Source organism: Pongo abelii, chromosome 13 (genome assembly GCF_028885655.2).
Source record: "Pongo abelii isolate AG06213 chromosome 13, NHGRI_mPonAbe1-v2.0_pri, whole genome shotgun sequence".
NCBI classification, from domain to species: Eukaryota; Metazoa; Chordata; class Mammalia; order Primates; family Hominidae; genus Pongo; species Pongo abelii.
The window spans coordinates 78,695,508-78,712,135 of NC_071998.2; the positions used below are offsets into that span (position 1 = coordinate 78,695,508).

General features: G+C 49.0%; 1 protein-coding gene across 1 annotated transcript in view; it reads left to right on the top strand.

The window, feature by feature from the left end:
- IPPK (inositol-pentakisphosphate 2-kinase) overlaps positions 1 to 16,628 on the top strand; it is a 62,637-nt gene that overhangs the window by 19,139 nt on the left and 26,870 nt on the right. Inside the window, exons 5-9 of the mRNA XM_002819957.6 lie at positions 2,563 to 2,684; positions 3,984 to 4,073; positions 9,595 to 9,653; positions 11,647 to 11,719; positions 14,146 to 14,425. Of these exons, the coding sequence (XP_002820003.4) occupies positions 2,563 to 2,684; positions 3,984 to 4,073; positions 9,595 to 9,653; positions 11,647 to 11,719; positions 14,146 to 14,425 (624 nt within the window). The remainder of the gene's footprint in view (positions 1 to 2,562; positions 2,685 to 3,983; positions 4,074 to 9,594; positions 9,654 to 11,646; positions 11,720 to 14,145; positions 14,426 to 16,628) is intronic.

Below are 16,628 nucleotides of genomic sequence, written 5' to 3' on the forward strand. Positions count from 1 at the left end.
TTCATTATCAGGGATAGAAATCCTGGGAGCTCATGGATACAATTCTCTGTATCAGAAAACCACAGCACTGCACAGAATATGTGATGAAGAACCAGTAAAGGCAGGTGCGGTGGCTCTTGCCTGTAATCCCAGCACTTTGGGAGGCTGAGGCAGGCAGGTCACCTGAGGTCAGGAGTTCGAGACCAGCCTGACCAACATGGTGAAACACCTTCTCTACTAAAACAAACAAACAAAATATATATATATGTACAAAAATTAGCTGGGCGTAGTGGTGGGCACCTGTAATCCCAGCTACTCGGGAAGTTGAGGCAGGAGAATCTCTGGAACCCAGGAGGCAGAGATTTCAGTTAGCTGAGATCACGCCACTGTACTCCAACCCCAGGTGACAGAGTGAGACTCCGTCTCAAACAAACAAACAAACAAAAAAGAACGAATTAATACCACAGAAAACAACATGAGGGAGGAGCTGGAGGTGGAGGGTCTGGGGCAGACCTAGGAACAGGAAGGGTTCCCAGAGGCCTGGGAGAGGCAAAAGGAAACCGAGGTGAGCTTCAGGAGGGAGGGCCTGGCCCAGGAGGGTCTGCAGCCCTGGGAGCTGCCCCCAACTGGAGTCTAGGCTAGGTCTGTGTCCTTCTGAGGAACAGGGAATCCAGGGGCCTTCTGTGGTATCACCTTCCCCATCCTCATGCTGTCCTTCCCCAATCCCCTCCCATCCCTTCGCCTCTCCCTTTCTCCTCCATCCCCACCCACTCCCTTTTCTGCACTTGCTGGTGGCCTTATGACAGGAATCAGGTCAAAGCTTTTTTTTCAGTCAGTGATCAAAGAGATAAATTTCATGAGTTGGGGGTGGAAATGCCTCTGCCCGGAGCACAGCCAGGCAATGAGGGTGTGGAATTGGCCAGTATAAAATTTTTTCCTGATTTGATTTGGAAAATGAAGGCAAACCATTCTCTGGGTCTGCAGTCTCTGGCTGGGGCAGGGAGGAATGGGCTTCACACTGCAGGAAAGGCTGGGGAGGCAGGAACGCCACAGGACAGTGGCTAGGCTCCAGTTCTTCCTCTTGGTGAATGCAGTCTGAGCCCGGCTCCAGGGTGCTGTCTGCAACTGCTCTGCTGCTCAGCCTGCCATTTCATAACAACCGTGGGAGGTTTATCACGCCACAGTGATAAGAACCAGACTTGGAGTAAGGCTCATTATGTTAAAGGAGGAAAGCCTGTCTCTGGGGTGCCTGGAGCCCAGGCTTGTTTGGTTCTGTCCACACCACGGGTTCCAGCAGATCTGGTGCTGGGGAAATATTGGTGCACTGGGGACCGGGAAGGGCCTAGATGTGAGAGAAGGTAGAGCCTGAAGCCCCTGCCTCTTCAAGTTCCTGGGCTAAGGGTGGGTGTTGTGGAATTAGGGGACCATCCACAAGACCACCCTCAGGATTGATAATACGCTAGAAGGACCAACATAACTCACTGTTTTACTCATGGTTATGATTTATTGCAGGAAAAGGATAAAGATGGGACCAGCCAAGGGGAGAGGTGCAGGGGTGGGGTCCGGGAGAGACCTGGCATGAGCTTCAGGGTCCTCTCCTCGGGTGGTGTGGGCAGTATTCACTCTCCCATATGGAGTGTGCCCACCAGGAAGCTCACCAGGCATTGTTGTCCAGAGTTTTCACTAGGGCTCAGGCACGTCGACATGGCTGACCATCGGTGTGGCTGACTGCAGTCTCCAGCCTCTCCAGAGTTTGAGCCGATACCATAAGGCCTGAAGCTACCCCCTACATAAACCAAGTTTGTTTTTGTTTTTGTTTTTGGGGTTTTTTTGAGATGGAGTCTCGCTCCTTCGCTAGGTGGGAGTGCAGTGGTGCACGATCTGGGCTCACTGCAACCCCCTCTGCCTCTCTGGTTCAAGCGATTCTCCTGCCTATGCCTCCTGAGTAGCTGGGGTTACAGGTGCATGCCACCACGCCCAGCTAATTTTTTGTATTTTTAGTAGAGACGGGGTTTCACCATGTTGGCCAAGATGGTCTTGATCTCTTGACCTCACGATCTGCCCACTTTGGCCTCCCAAAGTGCTGGGATTCCAGGTGTGAGCCACCGTGCCCGCCTTTTTTTTTTTTTTTTTTTGAGACAGTCTTGCTCTGTTGCCCAGGCTGGAGTGCAGTAGCACGATCTTGGCTCACCACAACCTCCATCTCTAGGGTTCAAGCAATTCTCCTGCTTCAGCCTCCCGAGTAGCTGGGACTATAGGCACGTGCCACCATGCCCGGCTAATTTTTGTATTTTTAGTAGAGATGGGGTTTCACTATGTTGGCCAGGCTAGTCTCGAACTCCTGACCTCATGATCCACCTGCCTCGGCCCCCAAAGTGCTGGGATAACAGGTGTGAGCCACCTTGCCTGACCTAAACCACGTTGTTACTGTGTGTGTCCCACAATCCCCGGGGAAACATGAGGTTTTCATCAGGTACAGAGATGCCCCCTGGAACCAGGGACAAGGCGGGGCCTGTTTTGGGCAGGGATCATCTCATCTCTCTCACTGACCTTGCTCTGTGTGACCCTTGCTCTGTTTTCCAGAGTCTCGCTGTGACAAGGACCTGGATACTCTCAGTGGTTACGCTATGTGCCTTCCTAATTTAACCAGACTCCAAACCTACCGCTTTGCAGAGCACCGGCCGATTCTGTGTGTAGAGATTAAGGTGACCTGTCGAGGGGCAGATGGTGTGGGTAAAGGGGAGAGGTCAGTCCTGGGTAGTAAGTCCGAGAGTCACATGCCTTGGGTTCCAGTTCCCACTGAAGTGAGTGGTAGGCACCCTTGGCTCCTGGAAACTCCACTTGTTTCTCTCCTTCCACAGCCCCCGCCTGCGTTCTGGCTCCTGCCATGGCTCCCAGATCCCAGGTTGAGGCTCATTCCTGGTAGCTCATGATAGAAGACCCCACCCACTCTGCATGCCTGGGCTAAAACAAGCCCTGGTTGAGGGTCACCAGAGGGAAGCATGTTGGGTCCCCCGACTCGTTTTCATCAGAGGGCACAGCTTGCCAGGGTCCCCTGGGTTCTTCCTCTGTGCCCCTCCCTGCTGGCCATGCCTGCTTGGTGCTTGGCTGCTGTTTGCTGTGCTGCAGGAGCCCCATCTGCAGGTTGCCCTGTAGACTGGGGAGCTCTCTATCCTGCTCAGGACGGATTTTCCTGGAGGCACAAAGGCCAGTGTGACCCTCAGAGGCACTGGTGTGTCATGGCCAGGAGTCTTGAATTTCTCTAGTGCCAGGCAGTGGGGGCTGGATGGGCCAGGGGTCCCTTTGCTTCAGCTCTCTGCTTCCTATGTCGGGGGTGGCTGTCAGGGTCCCTCAGGAAGCTGCCTCACACATCCTGGCCTTTGTTCCCCTTCTCCAACTCTAAGGCAGCAATTTCTGGGTCACACTCCTGGCCTGAGCTCATGCCTCCTGATCCTCCTCACTTGTGGGTGGATATTCTGCTTCCCCAGCCACCATCTCCAGTGCCCAAGGCTCAGCACAGGCCTGTGTGTCGTGTATGCTCAGAGGCTGCAGCTTTTAGAGGGCATTGGGGCTTCCTTGACCTTCTGGGAGCCTAGCAACTATCAGATGGGCCCCTGTCGGGCCATGTGCTAGTGTCAGCGGGAACAATGGTTCTGCTACTTGGAGCTGGGAGCACTGGGTCCATCTCTACTCCTAGAGTCTTGCAGTCACATTCTTGAATGAAAGCACGAAGCTACTGTGTGTTGTGCTTGTGTTGAGCTAGTGTAGAGGCACCACTGATGCTCCTCAGTGAGAGTTCCAGCCGTGGGTCCTCTAGCAGAGATGTTTGTGTGATCTGATGCAGGAAGTGTTGTTCCCACTGGGAGGTGCAAATGAAAACAGCTTCTGGGGCCATTTATGCCTAATTATCTTGCTGCACTCATTATCTTGTAGTCAGTGATGTCTATTTAGAGGTATGTGATTTCTTCCTAAATATTTTTCCTCCTTATTTGTTTATTTTACAGCCAAAATGTGGGTTTATTCCTTTCTCGAGTGATGTCACGCATGAGATGAAGCATAAGGTCTGTCGATACTGCATGCACCAGCACCTCAAGGTGAGAACCAATGCCCAGCTGTGGGCTACTCTAGCTGCACGCTGGGGATCTGGGCTGAGGCATGGACACAAACAGTTTTCAGAAGAGTAAAAGAAAATATGGATATTTTTAGTTGACATTTTATTTCACAAAGTGATTCATGTTCACCTTTTTTATTTTTTAAATTTAGAGACAGGGTCTCTGTCACCCTGTCAGGCTGGAGTGCAGTGATGCAATCATACTCACTGCAGCCTCCACCTCCTGGACTCAAGCAGTCCACCTGCCTTGGCTTCCCAAAGTGCTGGCGTGAGCCACTGTGCCCGGCCTGTGTTCACCAGATTCACTCTTTTAAATATATAATTCAGTTTTAGTCTCTTCACAAGGTTGTACAATCACCACTTCTATCTAGTTGCTGACATTTTTATCACTTCAAAGCAAGGTGTCTTCCTCTTTCTATGAATATGGTATATTACATTGATTTTCACATGTTGGACCAACCTTGCATTTCTGGGATAAATCCCAGTTGCTCATGGTGTATAATACTTTTATATGCTGCTGAATTCAGTTTGCTAGTTTTTTGTTGAGGGTTTTTGAATCATAAGGGATGTTGGTGTATAGTTTTCTAGTGATGTCTGGCTTTGGTACTAGTGTAATAACTGGCTTCATGGAATGAGTTAGGAATTATTTTCTTTTCACTTTCCAGTTTTTTGAAAGAGTTTCAGTATTGGTATTGATTCTTCTTGAAATGTTTGGTAGAATTCACTAGTGAAGGCATTTGGTCCTGGGATTTTCTTTGTTAGAAGATTTTTGATTACTGATTCAGTCTCTTGTTACCAATCTGTTGAGATTCTCTATTTCCTGAGTGGGTTTTTTTGGTAGTTGTGTGTTACTAGGAATTTGTCCATTTTCATCTAATTTGATGGCATACAGGTCAGTAGTAGTGTCCCCTTCTTTCATATCTGACTTTAGTAATTTGGTTTCTGTCTCTTTTTCCTTGGTCTAGCCAAAGGATTGTGTCATATTTGTTGATCTTTTCAAAGAAACAACTTTTGGTTTTATTCAGTTTTCTGCTCCACTCTCCCCCATTTTCTATTTCATTTGTCTTCACTTTAATCTTTACTGTTTCCTTCCCTGTGCTTGGATTGGGCTTAATGTGTTATTCTTTTTCTAATTTTATTTTTTAATTTTTTTTGAGGTGGAGTCTCGCTCTGTCACCCAGGCTGGAGTGCAGTGAGTAGCTGGGACTATAGGCGCCCGCCATCATGTCCGGCTAATTTTTTGTATTTTTAGTAGAGATGGGGTTTCACCGTGTTAGCCAGGATGGTTTCAATCTCCTGACCTCGTGATCCACCCGCCTTGGCCTCCCAAAGTGCTGGGATTACAGGCGTGAGCCACCGTGCCCGGCCTCTAGCTTTTTATTGTAGAAAGTTAGGTTATTCATTTAAGATTATTCTTCTAATAAATCTTTAAGTAACTGCTTTCTCTTCATCCCATACATTTTGGTATGTTGTGTTTTCATTTTATCTTAATTCATTCTCTGATTTGTCTTTTGCTTTCTTCTTTGACCAACTGATAATTAGGAGTGTTTACTTTTTACATATTTGTGAGTCAAATTTTCTTTTGTTACTGATTTCTAGTTTCATTCCACTGTATTTGGAGAACATTGTTTGCATGATTTCACTCTTAAAATGTATTGAGACTTGTTTTGTGGTTTAACATAAGGTTCTTCCTCAAGACTGTTCCATGTTTGCTTGGGCAGAATGTGTAACCTGCTGTTGCTGAGTGGATTTTCTATAGATGTGTTCGGTCTAGTTGGTTCATAGTGTTGTTCAAGCCTTCATTCTTGTTGACTTTCTGTCTCGTTGCTCTGAGTGTTAATTTAACATAATGACCTAAACAGTCTAGTTCAGGTTAATACCAACTCCATTTCAATCATAGACAAAGTTTTGCTCCTCTAAAGCTTTGCTCCCTCCCCCAACCTTTGTGCTGTTATTGGGATACAAATTAGATGTTTCTACATCATATTCTGGGTGATACAGATTTGTAATTATTACTTTATGCAGTTGTCTCTTAAATTATATAGAGGAACAAGAATTACAAAATATGTTTGTACCTTCTTTTATATTTGCCTATGTAGTTACCTTTACTGATACTCTTTATTTCTTCCTGTGGATTTGAGTTACTATCTAGTATCCTTTATTTCTGCCAAAGGACTCCCTTTAGTAATTCTTGTAGGGTAGGTTTTCTAGCAACAAATTCTTTTAGTTATGGTTTATTTGGCAATGTCTTAATTTCTCCTTCATTTTCAAAGGATAGTCTTGGTAGATACAGAATTCTTGGATGGCAATCTTTCTTTTAGCACTGAGGATATGTCATGATCCTGCCTCCTCCTGGCCTCCATGGTTTCTAATGAGGAATCAGCTGTTAATCTTAGGGAAGGTGCTTTGTATGGGATGAGCCACTTCTCTCTTTTTGCTTTTTAAGATTCTCTCTTTGTCTTTGTCCTGTGACAGTTTGATTATGGTGTGTCTAGGTGTAGATCTCTTGGTCTTTATCCTAAAATTCAACGATTTTCTCTTCTGCCTACTCAAGTCTGTTCTTGAGTCCCTCTAGTTACTTTTGCATTTTAGTTACTGTACTTTTCAACTAAAGAATTTCTTTCTTTCTTTTTTTTCTTTTTAGACAGGGTCTTGCTCTGTCACCCAGAGTGGACTGCAGTGGCGTGAACATGACTCACTGCAGCCTTGACCCCCTGAACTCAAGCCATCTTCCTGCTTCAGCCCCCACCAAGTAGCTGGGACTACAGGCGCACCCCACCATGCCCAGCTAGTTTTTGAATTTTTTGTAGGACAGGGTTTTACCATGTTGCCCAGGCTGGTCTCGAACGCCTCAGCTTGGGCACTCCGCCTACCTCAGCCTCCCAAAATGCTGGGATTACAGGTGTGAGCCACCATGCCCGGCCAGAATTTCTTTTTGGTTCCTTTTTATAATTTCTACCTCTCTGTTGATATTCTCTATTTGTTGAGACATTATTCTCCTTGTTCCTTTTAGTTCTTTGTCCCTAGTTTCCTTTAGCTCTAAGCATATTTAAAATAGTTGATTGAAGTCTTTGTCTAGTAAGTCCAGTGTCTGGGCTTCCTCAGGGCAGTCTAGTGATTGCTTTTTTTCTTGTATATGGGCAATACTTTCTTGTTTCTTTGCATGTTTTGTGATGATAGGTTGAAAGTGGGCATTTGAAATAATATAATGTGGCCCCTCTGGAATTAGATTCTACTCCCTCTCCAGGACTTTTTATTGCTGCTTCTTGTAGTCGTTACTGTTTGTTTAGGGACTTTTCTGCACTAATTTTGTGAAGTCTGTATTCTTTGTCATATGTGGCCAGTAAAGTCTGCTCAGTTAGCTTAGTGGGCAGCTAGTGGGTCAATAGACATTTTCTTAAATGGCAGGCATTCCAGAATGAATAAGTCTCCTAGTCTTTGCTGAGGGGCTCTGTTTGTGTGTTGGGGCCCACTCAATACTGACTAGGATGGTTGATAACTTTGCCTTAGCCTTCACTTCCATGGAGCCTCAGATCAGCTCAGGTGAGAGCTTAGGGCCTTCTCAGGTCTTTTCTGAGTCTTTCCATGACTTTCTAGATTCCTAGGTGTACGTTGGAGCTTTCAGAGTCTCTGTGTACATCTTGTTACTCAGCTTTTTCTTTTTAGCTTTGGTTATCCTATTTGCCCTTTTATTCACCTTCCAAGGAAACCATGAAGTTAAACAATTGCCTTTAAATGTTTTTGACAAATACCCATGGGGAAAAGGCCTCCTGCACAGGTGAATTCTGAGCCAGGTCAGTGAAGACAGCCTTGCAAGTGTGATTTTTCCGGGAACCCAGAGACAGGTCAAATAAGTGATTGTCAGAGAACGAGGCTTTGGAGATGTCCTGCCCTCATCTGCGTCTTCTGTGGCTACTGGGCAGCTGGTTTTCACTGTGATTGCGGCTGTTCGTTTTCAAGGTTCCGAACCTTGGAGCTAGAGATACAGGGATGGGAATAGGGCATTTAAAGTGCCAACAAGCTCACTGATCTTGCTTAGATTTAGCTGTTTTTCTTGAATAAATGCTTCCTGGATTGTTGCAAGTCTATGGTCAATTTCCAGAGTTCAAAACTTTTTGATTCTGACTTTTTTTTTTAACCAGTTTTCTGATTGCCTTTACAGAGGAGAGAATTTCTGGAGGTCATTGCTCCACTATTTCACCAACATCACCCCTTCTTTTCTTTGTGGTGTGATTACTATCTAAGCTCTTAGGGGAAAGACGGTATGTGAGCCATGCCCCTTGGGATGCGATTTTCATGGTCACCATTCACTTTCAACATATGTGACAGATGTTTAAGAAATACATTTTGCTATAAAGCACTACCTGCTCATATAACTGGTAACATATGACATGGCATGAATTGGATTACCTGCCTTCCCAGGTAACTCATATTTCAGATATATTTGCATATCTTTCCAGACTTCTTCCTGTGCCCACAAAAATATGCATGTAATTCAGGTGGAAATGAAGTGATCTCCGTCCACATGTTCTAATGTTTATATGCCTGTACGTGCACACACACACCCTTACAAAGCAAAAATGGGATCATGCCATATGTACTTTGTCTAATTGCTTTTTTCACTTAATCCTTGAGGATTGTTTGTGATATATTCTTTGGGCTTTTTCAGTGCATATTTGGATATATGCATGGATATTTGCACATAAGCTTTTTTTTTTTTTTTAAGCAAAATTGACATTACACTATATCCATTGTTCTGCCAGTTGCTTTTTTCCTTGAACAAATTTTGGTGACTTTTAACTCTGCCTCTTTGTGGCAGTGGCTGCATATCATTTATGCATTTCTTCATTCAATAAATTGTTTGCTGTGTGCTGGCCCCACTAGTGGATGAGCTGTGATTTATTTAGTCATTTCCCTACTGATGAGTGTCTCTCTTGGTTTCAGGGTTTGCTATTAGCAGTAAGGCCGCAGTGGACATTCTTGTCTCTGTACCTTTTTGCCCTGTGCTAGTTCTTCTAGGTTCCTTGTAGATTTGCTGAGTCAGGGGACATAAACATTTTAAAGTTTGGTGGATACCAGCAAGTTGCCTTTCAAAATGTTATGCCAACTTATCTTCCCACTGGCAACATGAAATTTCTTGTTAAGGACACCTTCCCTGTTACTGGATATTATAACTTCTAAAGGTTTGTTACTCTCATTACCAAAATTTAGCCATGTAATTTGGAGGTGTTTGCCACTTTCTTCCCTGCTGCTGTGAAGGGCTGGCCTGGGGGCCACGCCACATCATGTCTCACAGATGGGGCCAAGGTTTCCTTGAATGGAAGTCAAGTGGCTCCCTCCCCCACTTAGTGATGTGCACCTGCAAAGGTGGTGGCACCTTTTCCGGGGCAAGGCTGCAGCTCGTCTTCATTGTCTTCATCACTGATGCTGTTCTATGTGTTCAGTTGGCACAGTGCAGTCACCAGCGCCAGTCACCTCATGCCTTCCTGTTGGTGTTTTCACAGGTAGCAACTGGGAAGTGGAAGCAGATCAGCAAATACTGTCCCCTTGATCTCTACTCAGGGTAAGAGAACACTTCTCCTTTGCCCCCTTGTGTCACGTTCCCTGGAGACGGGTGGGGCGGGGGCCAGTGCCTGGTGGGGGGTATTTCGTGAGGTAGGAAGGCAGGGAGGGCCCTGTTCTGTCTTCAGGGCTCTCTTTTGCCATCAGTGCTGTAGACACTTGGGGCTTTGTGCTCCGTGCCTTGTCTCTGTGCTCACAGTTTGACGTGCTTGCTCACTTTTGGTTGTTTCCTCATCTGAATTGTGACCAGATTTGTCTTCTACTTATGTCAGAAATCAACTGGTGCTCAGCCTTGACCCCCATCCTTCTGGGCCCTCATAGTCTGGTTGTTTGTGCCTTTGATCTCTCCCTCCTCTGTGGATATTAAAAAGTCTGCTGTTGCAGTGGCCATTTCTGCCCCGGCAAGGTCTGCTTGCAGCCTCTGATCAGGTGCTTGGGCTCTGCTCCCCACCTTGGCGCTGCCTCCACGCTCCCCGGCCTTCCGAGCTTTGCTGTGCATCCTGCACACTACTCTCCTGGGGCAGCCCAGAGTCCGATCCTGGCCGGAGCCTTTGTGGTCAGGAAGGCGGTAGTGGCTGGGAGCTGGGGAGGGTCAGTCCGCAGTGGGGCCTGGGGGCCCAGCGAGCAGGCCTTGGGGCCAAAGGGGCAGCAGAGGGAGCTGGCAGGGCTGAGGGTGGGAGCAGGTGGAGGGAGGCGGGACCTGGGACTCATGGCAGTGCCCTGCCCCAACTCAGGCGCCCCCCCTCACACCCCCAGGAGAGAGTCCTTGGCCACAGAGCAATGTAGATTTGTGAGCCTTTGCTGTCCTTTTTGATCAGCACAGCTCCTCTTTCCAATCTCCTTTCCCTCCCTGGGACCCCTGTTACTGCAGAGCTGTTCTGGTGAGTCCGGTTTTTCTCACTCCACTGTGTGAGTTTCTTTCCTCTTTCCTCCCCTGCTGCCCTCCAGCCATTCATTTCGTGCCTCTGCCTTTGTCAGTGCTCAGCACTGCCTCTGAGTGCGTGCCTGGTCATCATGTCAGTGCTTTTGGTTAGATGCTCTTGCAAACTTCCGGGAACAAAGATCGAACACAGAGTTGTCTTTGGAAGTTAAAAAGTTCACAAACATTGGGAATACTCGTTCAGAAGGTGGCACCAACACCGCTCGCTCCATGGCTTCAGTGAGGCTGGCGGTGCCCTCACCTGTGGGTCCCATGTGGATTTCCCTGTGCACCTAAAGGCTGTGAATTGTGAAGCATTCAGTAATAAAGATTCATTGTTGAAAATTTATTAACGTGTCAGAACATAAGTAGGGAACCCTCCCTGGAATGTTGCAGAATGCAGGCTTTTGGGAGTCAGCTAGAGTGCGTGGATACTGGACGCCTTTCTGAATGTGTGCTTGTGGACTGTCCCTACTGGCAGGGTCAGGCTCGCGTGCTTGCATGGGCAGCTTGGCCTCCAGAGGTTCCCTCTGGGGTCAAGGGTGGGGTGGGGGAGGAGGGGTGGGGGAGGAGGCCATCCTTGCAGCTCCTCACTTGGAGGGCGAGGGCTCCCTGGGGCTCTAGCCTCTCCTTGGCTCCCGGCACTCCCTTCGTGGCCCGTCAGAGGTCTCCTGCTGCCCCTGAGCCTTTGGAAGTTGCGGCAGGAGGAACAAGGGAGGCATAGCAGCCCTTAACCCCTCTCGGGTTGGGCTGTGATGCAGCTGGTGGGGTTCCCACTCCCGTGCCTCAGTTGGGTCCCTCACATCTCCTGAAAGTCCGGGGTCAGGGCCAACCCCCACATCTCTGGTGAGTGCGTGTCAGGCTGTGGAGCTGCGTCTGTGACCCTCCGGGGAGGGAGCCCATGGTGGGGCTGTAGAGAGGGGAGAGTGTCACTGTTTGGACCTAGTTGGACTCTGGGTTTCCCAGCGGCCCCTGGGAGTACCCAGCATGTCCTCTGAGCCACAAGCAGGTGTGTGTGCAGGGACAGGTCAGTTCCAGCTGCTTTCAAAGCATGTTAACACTTTTTCCCGTTTAGAAACAAACAGAGAATGCACTTTGCCTTGAAGAGTTTGCTGCAGGAGGCACAGAACAACTTGAAGATATTTAAGGTAAGAGCTGCTTTGATTCTACGGTGGTTTCAGAGTGGGGCTGGCAAAGGTTCAAGTGACCTCACAGATGAGAGTGTTGGGCTGGGCTGCACGTCATGTGTGTCTGACATCCCCTTTGGGGTCCTCATGCCCCGACTGGTTCATTCATCACCTTGGACCTTCCAGTTCCAGACCTGTCTTTCCCTGACCTTTTTCTGAGCATGATTCCAAAAGCAGAGCATCTGAGTGACCCTGGGTTGTCCATGACCCTGGGGTGCTCGACCAAAGCCCACCAGTTGGTGGGTGGGCCTTGGTCTCCCCTGATAAGCAGATGGGTGAACTGTGGGTGAGGATGGCTCTGGCACTATCTGGGCTGGTGTCACCTGGCCTGCTGCTGGCAGTGGTGTCCAAGGGAGAGGAGGTGGGGATGGGGCCAGGCAGCGTTGGGGCATCTGTGGAGGAGAGGCTGTTGGGGAGAGAGGGGATGAGATGTAGGGCAGGGCAGGCCTGGGTGGCAGTCAGGGTGCCGGGTCCCTGTTGGACATGTATCCTCTGGGGTCCCCCTTGTCATCACCTAAGTCCCAGTTGTAGCCTCATGATCACACATAAGTGACACCTGAGGACAGAGTCCTGGGCTCCCTGCAGGAGCGGACAGCCATCGCAGGTGGATCCTTCAGAGGAGGCAGGGTTGTTGAGTGTGGGCCTCTCAGCTTCCTATGTGCCGTGGTCTGGACGAGGTGACTGGTGAACTGGAAGCCGTGGCCCCTCTCCTCGCTGCTGCACGTGGCTGGCGTCCTGCTGCTCGGCTGGCTGCCTCTCAGCAGTGGCCAGATGGGGCCTGCTCTTGACCTGCCTCCCCAGGTCTTGGTTAGAAACCCATGGTGCTGGCTGCTGGGCAGTGAATTGGCTTCATTCCCTGTCTGCCTCTACCTTCCCAAATCCAGGAAAGGAAGACGTATTTCACAGGCAGTTTTTATTTCATATTTATATAATTTATTTTTATAAACTTGATATTTAAGCCCTGAAGATACATTCTGTTTCATCAGGGATTTGTTTGAAGCCTGTCATAAGGCTGGCATGTTATCCCAGGTGGACCCTTTTCTGACCCCATCTGGCCTGCACCTAATGTCTCTGGAACTCTGGCTGTCTGCTGCTTCTGTTAAAATCAGCATGGAAAAGTCCTGAGGATTAGGATTGTTTCGAAAGAGCTGAAAAGGGATGGATTAAGAGAAGGGATGCAGAATGATTTTAAGATAACAAGGCACCGCCAAGGCATGTTACCTACTGTGTGTTCCATCAGCTCTCCCGCTGATCTGGTCCGGTTCAGTATTGAAAGCCAATAAGGCAGAAAACCCTGAAAGCTCTGAAGTTCCAGGTGTGGGCCAGGTGCAGTGGCTCACACCTGTAATCCCAGCACTTTGGGAGGCTGAGGTAGATGGATTGCTTGAGGCCAGAAGTTCAAGACCAGCCTGGGCAATGTAGCAAAACCCTGTCTCTACAAAAAATCAAAAAATTAGCTGGGTGTGGTGGTGTGCACCTGTGTTCTCAGCTACTTGGGAGCCTGAGGTGGAAGGATTGCTTGAGCCTGGGAGTTGAAGTCTGTAGTGAGCTTTGATTGCTCCACTGCACTCTAGCCTGGGCAACAGGGTGAGACCTTGTCTCAAAAACATTAAAATTTTTTTAAAAAAAGAAATAAATAAGGTTTAAAGAGTTGCTACTTCCTGGGGTTGGCCGCTGTCAGGGGCCTTTCCCCTGGGCACCACCCAGACCCCCATGAGTCATGGTGTTGACTCCCCCTGGGCATGGCAGCAGATGTCCCTGCCTGTGCCCTGGGAATGTGTGAATCTGAATGTTGATGTTGTAAGGAGTTTCTTTGCTGGGCTTGATTTAAGAAGGCAGAACGGTCTTGAGCATGGACCATACTGGTGATGCCAGCAGCTTCTCCCACCATCTGGCTCAGCTGTACCACCCAGCACTGGGGTCACCCTGGGCGTGGCCTGAACCCCAGGACACACTCATTTGTGGTGCTGGTGCTGACTGCCGTCCTCATGTTTGTCTGCTCAGGGCCAGAGCCAAGGCCCTCAGGTTCTTGAGTAACTGGGCTGGTGGCTTTGGGAGTTTGTCACTTGTGGTGAGCATTTGCTCTTGGCTTCTGAATGTACTGTGGATCATTGTCTGGGGGCGTTGGTCAGGCCAGGGCACTGCTCTTCAGTTTTTGAAACTTTCCTTCCTTTTCATGTCTTGAGGTCTGGTGCTTGGTTGATAGCACGGCTCATGAGGGTGGATTTCCCCGGAGGAGCCGGAGTATGCAGCGGCCCCAGATTGGGTCGACAGCATCAGGGCCCTTGGCTTTCACCCGCTGCCTGGAATGCTGGTGGTGGGGACTGAGTTCTTTTCCTACAATCTTGGTGGTTTGACATTTCCCTCTTTCTTTTCCCTGCCTGAAGAATGGTGAGCTGATTTACGGCTGCAAAGATGCCCGGAGCCCCGTGGCTGACTGGAGCGAGCTTGCACACCACCTGAAGCCGTTCTTCTTCCCTTCCAATGGCCTGGCCAGTGGACCCCACTGCACAAGGGCTGTGATCAGGGAGCTGGTGCACGTGATCACGCGGGTGCTGCTGAGTGGCTCGGACAAGGGCCGGGCAGGCACCCTGAGTTTGGGGCTCGGGCCTCAGGGCCCGCGAGTCTGCGAAGCCAGCCCTTTCAGTAGGAGCCTTCGCTGCCAAGGTAGGGCCCAGCCTTCCCCAGGTAGGCGGTGGGGGCCACAGGGACCTTGGGACTCTGCAGTCCCCATGGGTGGCCAGGCGGTCAGCAAAGCCTCCTGGGGGATCTGGGGGATGCCACCTGGTTACGCCCGGGCTCCCAGCACGGGGCCTCGCCACCTCTTACCCCCAGATGCAGACTCCCTTTCTTGCCTTTTATCTGCATCTGTAAATTGCAGGACACATTTGGGCTATAGGATTTTCCCCCAGAATATCATCCATATGTTGTGGTCCTCTCTGGTTTGTTAAATGTTTTCAACCATGTTATCTATCCTGTTGGATCCTCATTGCAACCCTGGGGACAGGTTTTCCTTGGCTTGTACCTTAGACGGGGAGAATTGAGGCACAGAAATCCTGCAGGGCTGGGTCCTACCACAATGGGGTATCTTCACAAGTCTGGGGTGAAGACACAGACCCATGGGGCCTTTGGACTGCGGGACGCCTTCCTTGCAGACAGGAGCCGGGCCTGGCCGCTGCCACGTGTCCTGACATCTCATGAGCTGACGCTGCCCATGATTCTTGGCAGCCCATAGAGACCCCATGGTCTCTGGGAGCCTGAGATGGTTTGAAGACAGCAGTCCTGCTTGTGTGCAACCAGAAACCAACCCATACCCTAAGCCCTGCCTTATTATCTGTGCCAATTTTTTCTTTTGTTTTTTTCAAGACAGGATCTTACTCTATTACCCAGGCCAGAGTGCAGTTGTGTGATCTCGGCTCACTGCAACCTCCGCCTCCTAGGTTCAGGCGATTTTCCTGCCTCAGCCTCCCAAGTACAGGTGCGCACCGTCACACCTAATTTTTGTATTTTTAGTAAAGACAGGGTTTCGCCATATTGGCCAGGCTGGTCTCGAACTCCTGACCTCAAGCGATCCACCTGCCTTGGACTCCCAAAGTGCTAGGATTACAGGCATGAGCCACCATGTTTTCTTACTACAAATGAACTTTGTGGGGTTTTTTTTTCTTGTCATGAAAGTGATTCCTGATCATTTCAGAAAATTTTGTTAAAATTATGCCTATAATCTGGGCACATAATTGCTTTTAAGGAAGCCGACTTGTGTCTGGAACGACAGATGGCACCAGTTGCTGAGGTGGTCTGCGGGCACCAACAGAAGGCGCCACAGCACCCCGGGGCTCCTGCAGACCTTTTTGGACATGGACACAGATAGGAGGGAGTGGAGCTGGGCCCTCGCTGCTGGGATGTGCAGTTTAAAACAATAAGATCATACTCTACATGTCATTTTGTAACTTGACTTTCTTTACTTAACTAGCATAAATCTGTATCTATATCATCACATATATGTTTTTTTTTTTAATTAATTATTTTTAAAGACAAGGTCTGGTTCTGTTGCCCAGGCTGGAGTGCAGTGGTGTGAACTTGGCTCACTGCAACCTCCACCTCCTGGGCTCAAGTGATCCTCCTGCCTCAGCCTCCTGAGTAGCTGGGACTACAGACACGCACTACCACGCCTAGCTAATTTTTGTATTTTTTTTTTGTAGGGATGGGGTTTCTCCATGTTGCCCGGGCTGGTCTTGAACTCCTGGGCTCAAGCAATCTGCCAGCGTTGGCCTCCCAGAGAGTTAGGATTGCAGGCGTAAGCCACGGCGCCTGGTGATCACATGCATTTTATTCTTTATTGACCATGCATGGATCTGCTGTAATTTTAACAAATCCCCTCTAGTTGGGCATGTGAGCTTTTACTCCTGTTTCCCTGCACATTGGCATTTTCGTGCCGGGTCCTAGTGAAATCTGCAGGTGACTACAGTTTTCCCCCTGCATGGACAACTTTCTTACTGTGTCTTTGCCTGTAGTTTGGTTCTTTGTGGGAGATGGTTGCTCCCTTCAGTGGGAGGAGATGATCTGGGACTTGGTACCTCCCAAGCTCACTTGGCACCCTGTACAGCACAGGTGCCAAACAACTGTGAATGCCAAGTGGAGTTTTGTTTCTGCCTCTGTCCCTATAACAGGTCCTTGTTGGTGGCTTTGACCCTTGTCTGTGGCTCTGTGTGGCTGGTTCTGAGCTCGTGCCTGTCGCGAGTCCTGGACTGCCTCTCTGTGGGCTCATGGCTCTGGACTCTGCAGACAGTGTCCCAGGGTTGTCCTCCTTTAGTGGTCTTGCAGATTTAGGATGTCAGCAGGATCTTAGAAATTCCTTGCCTTGCAGTTGCAG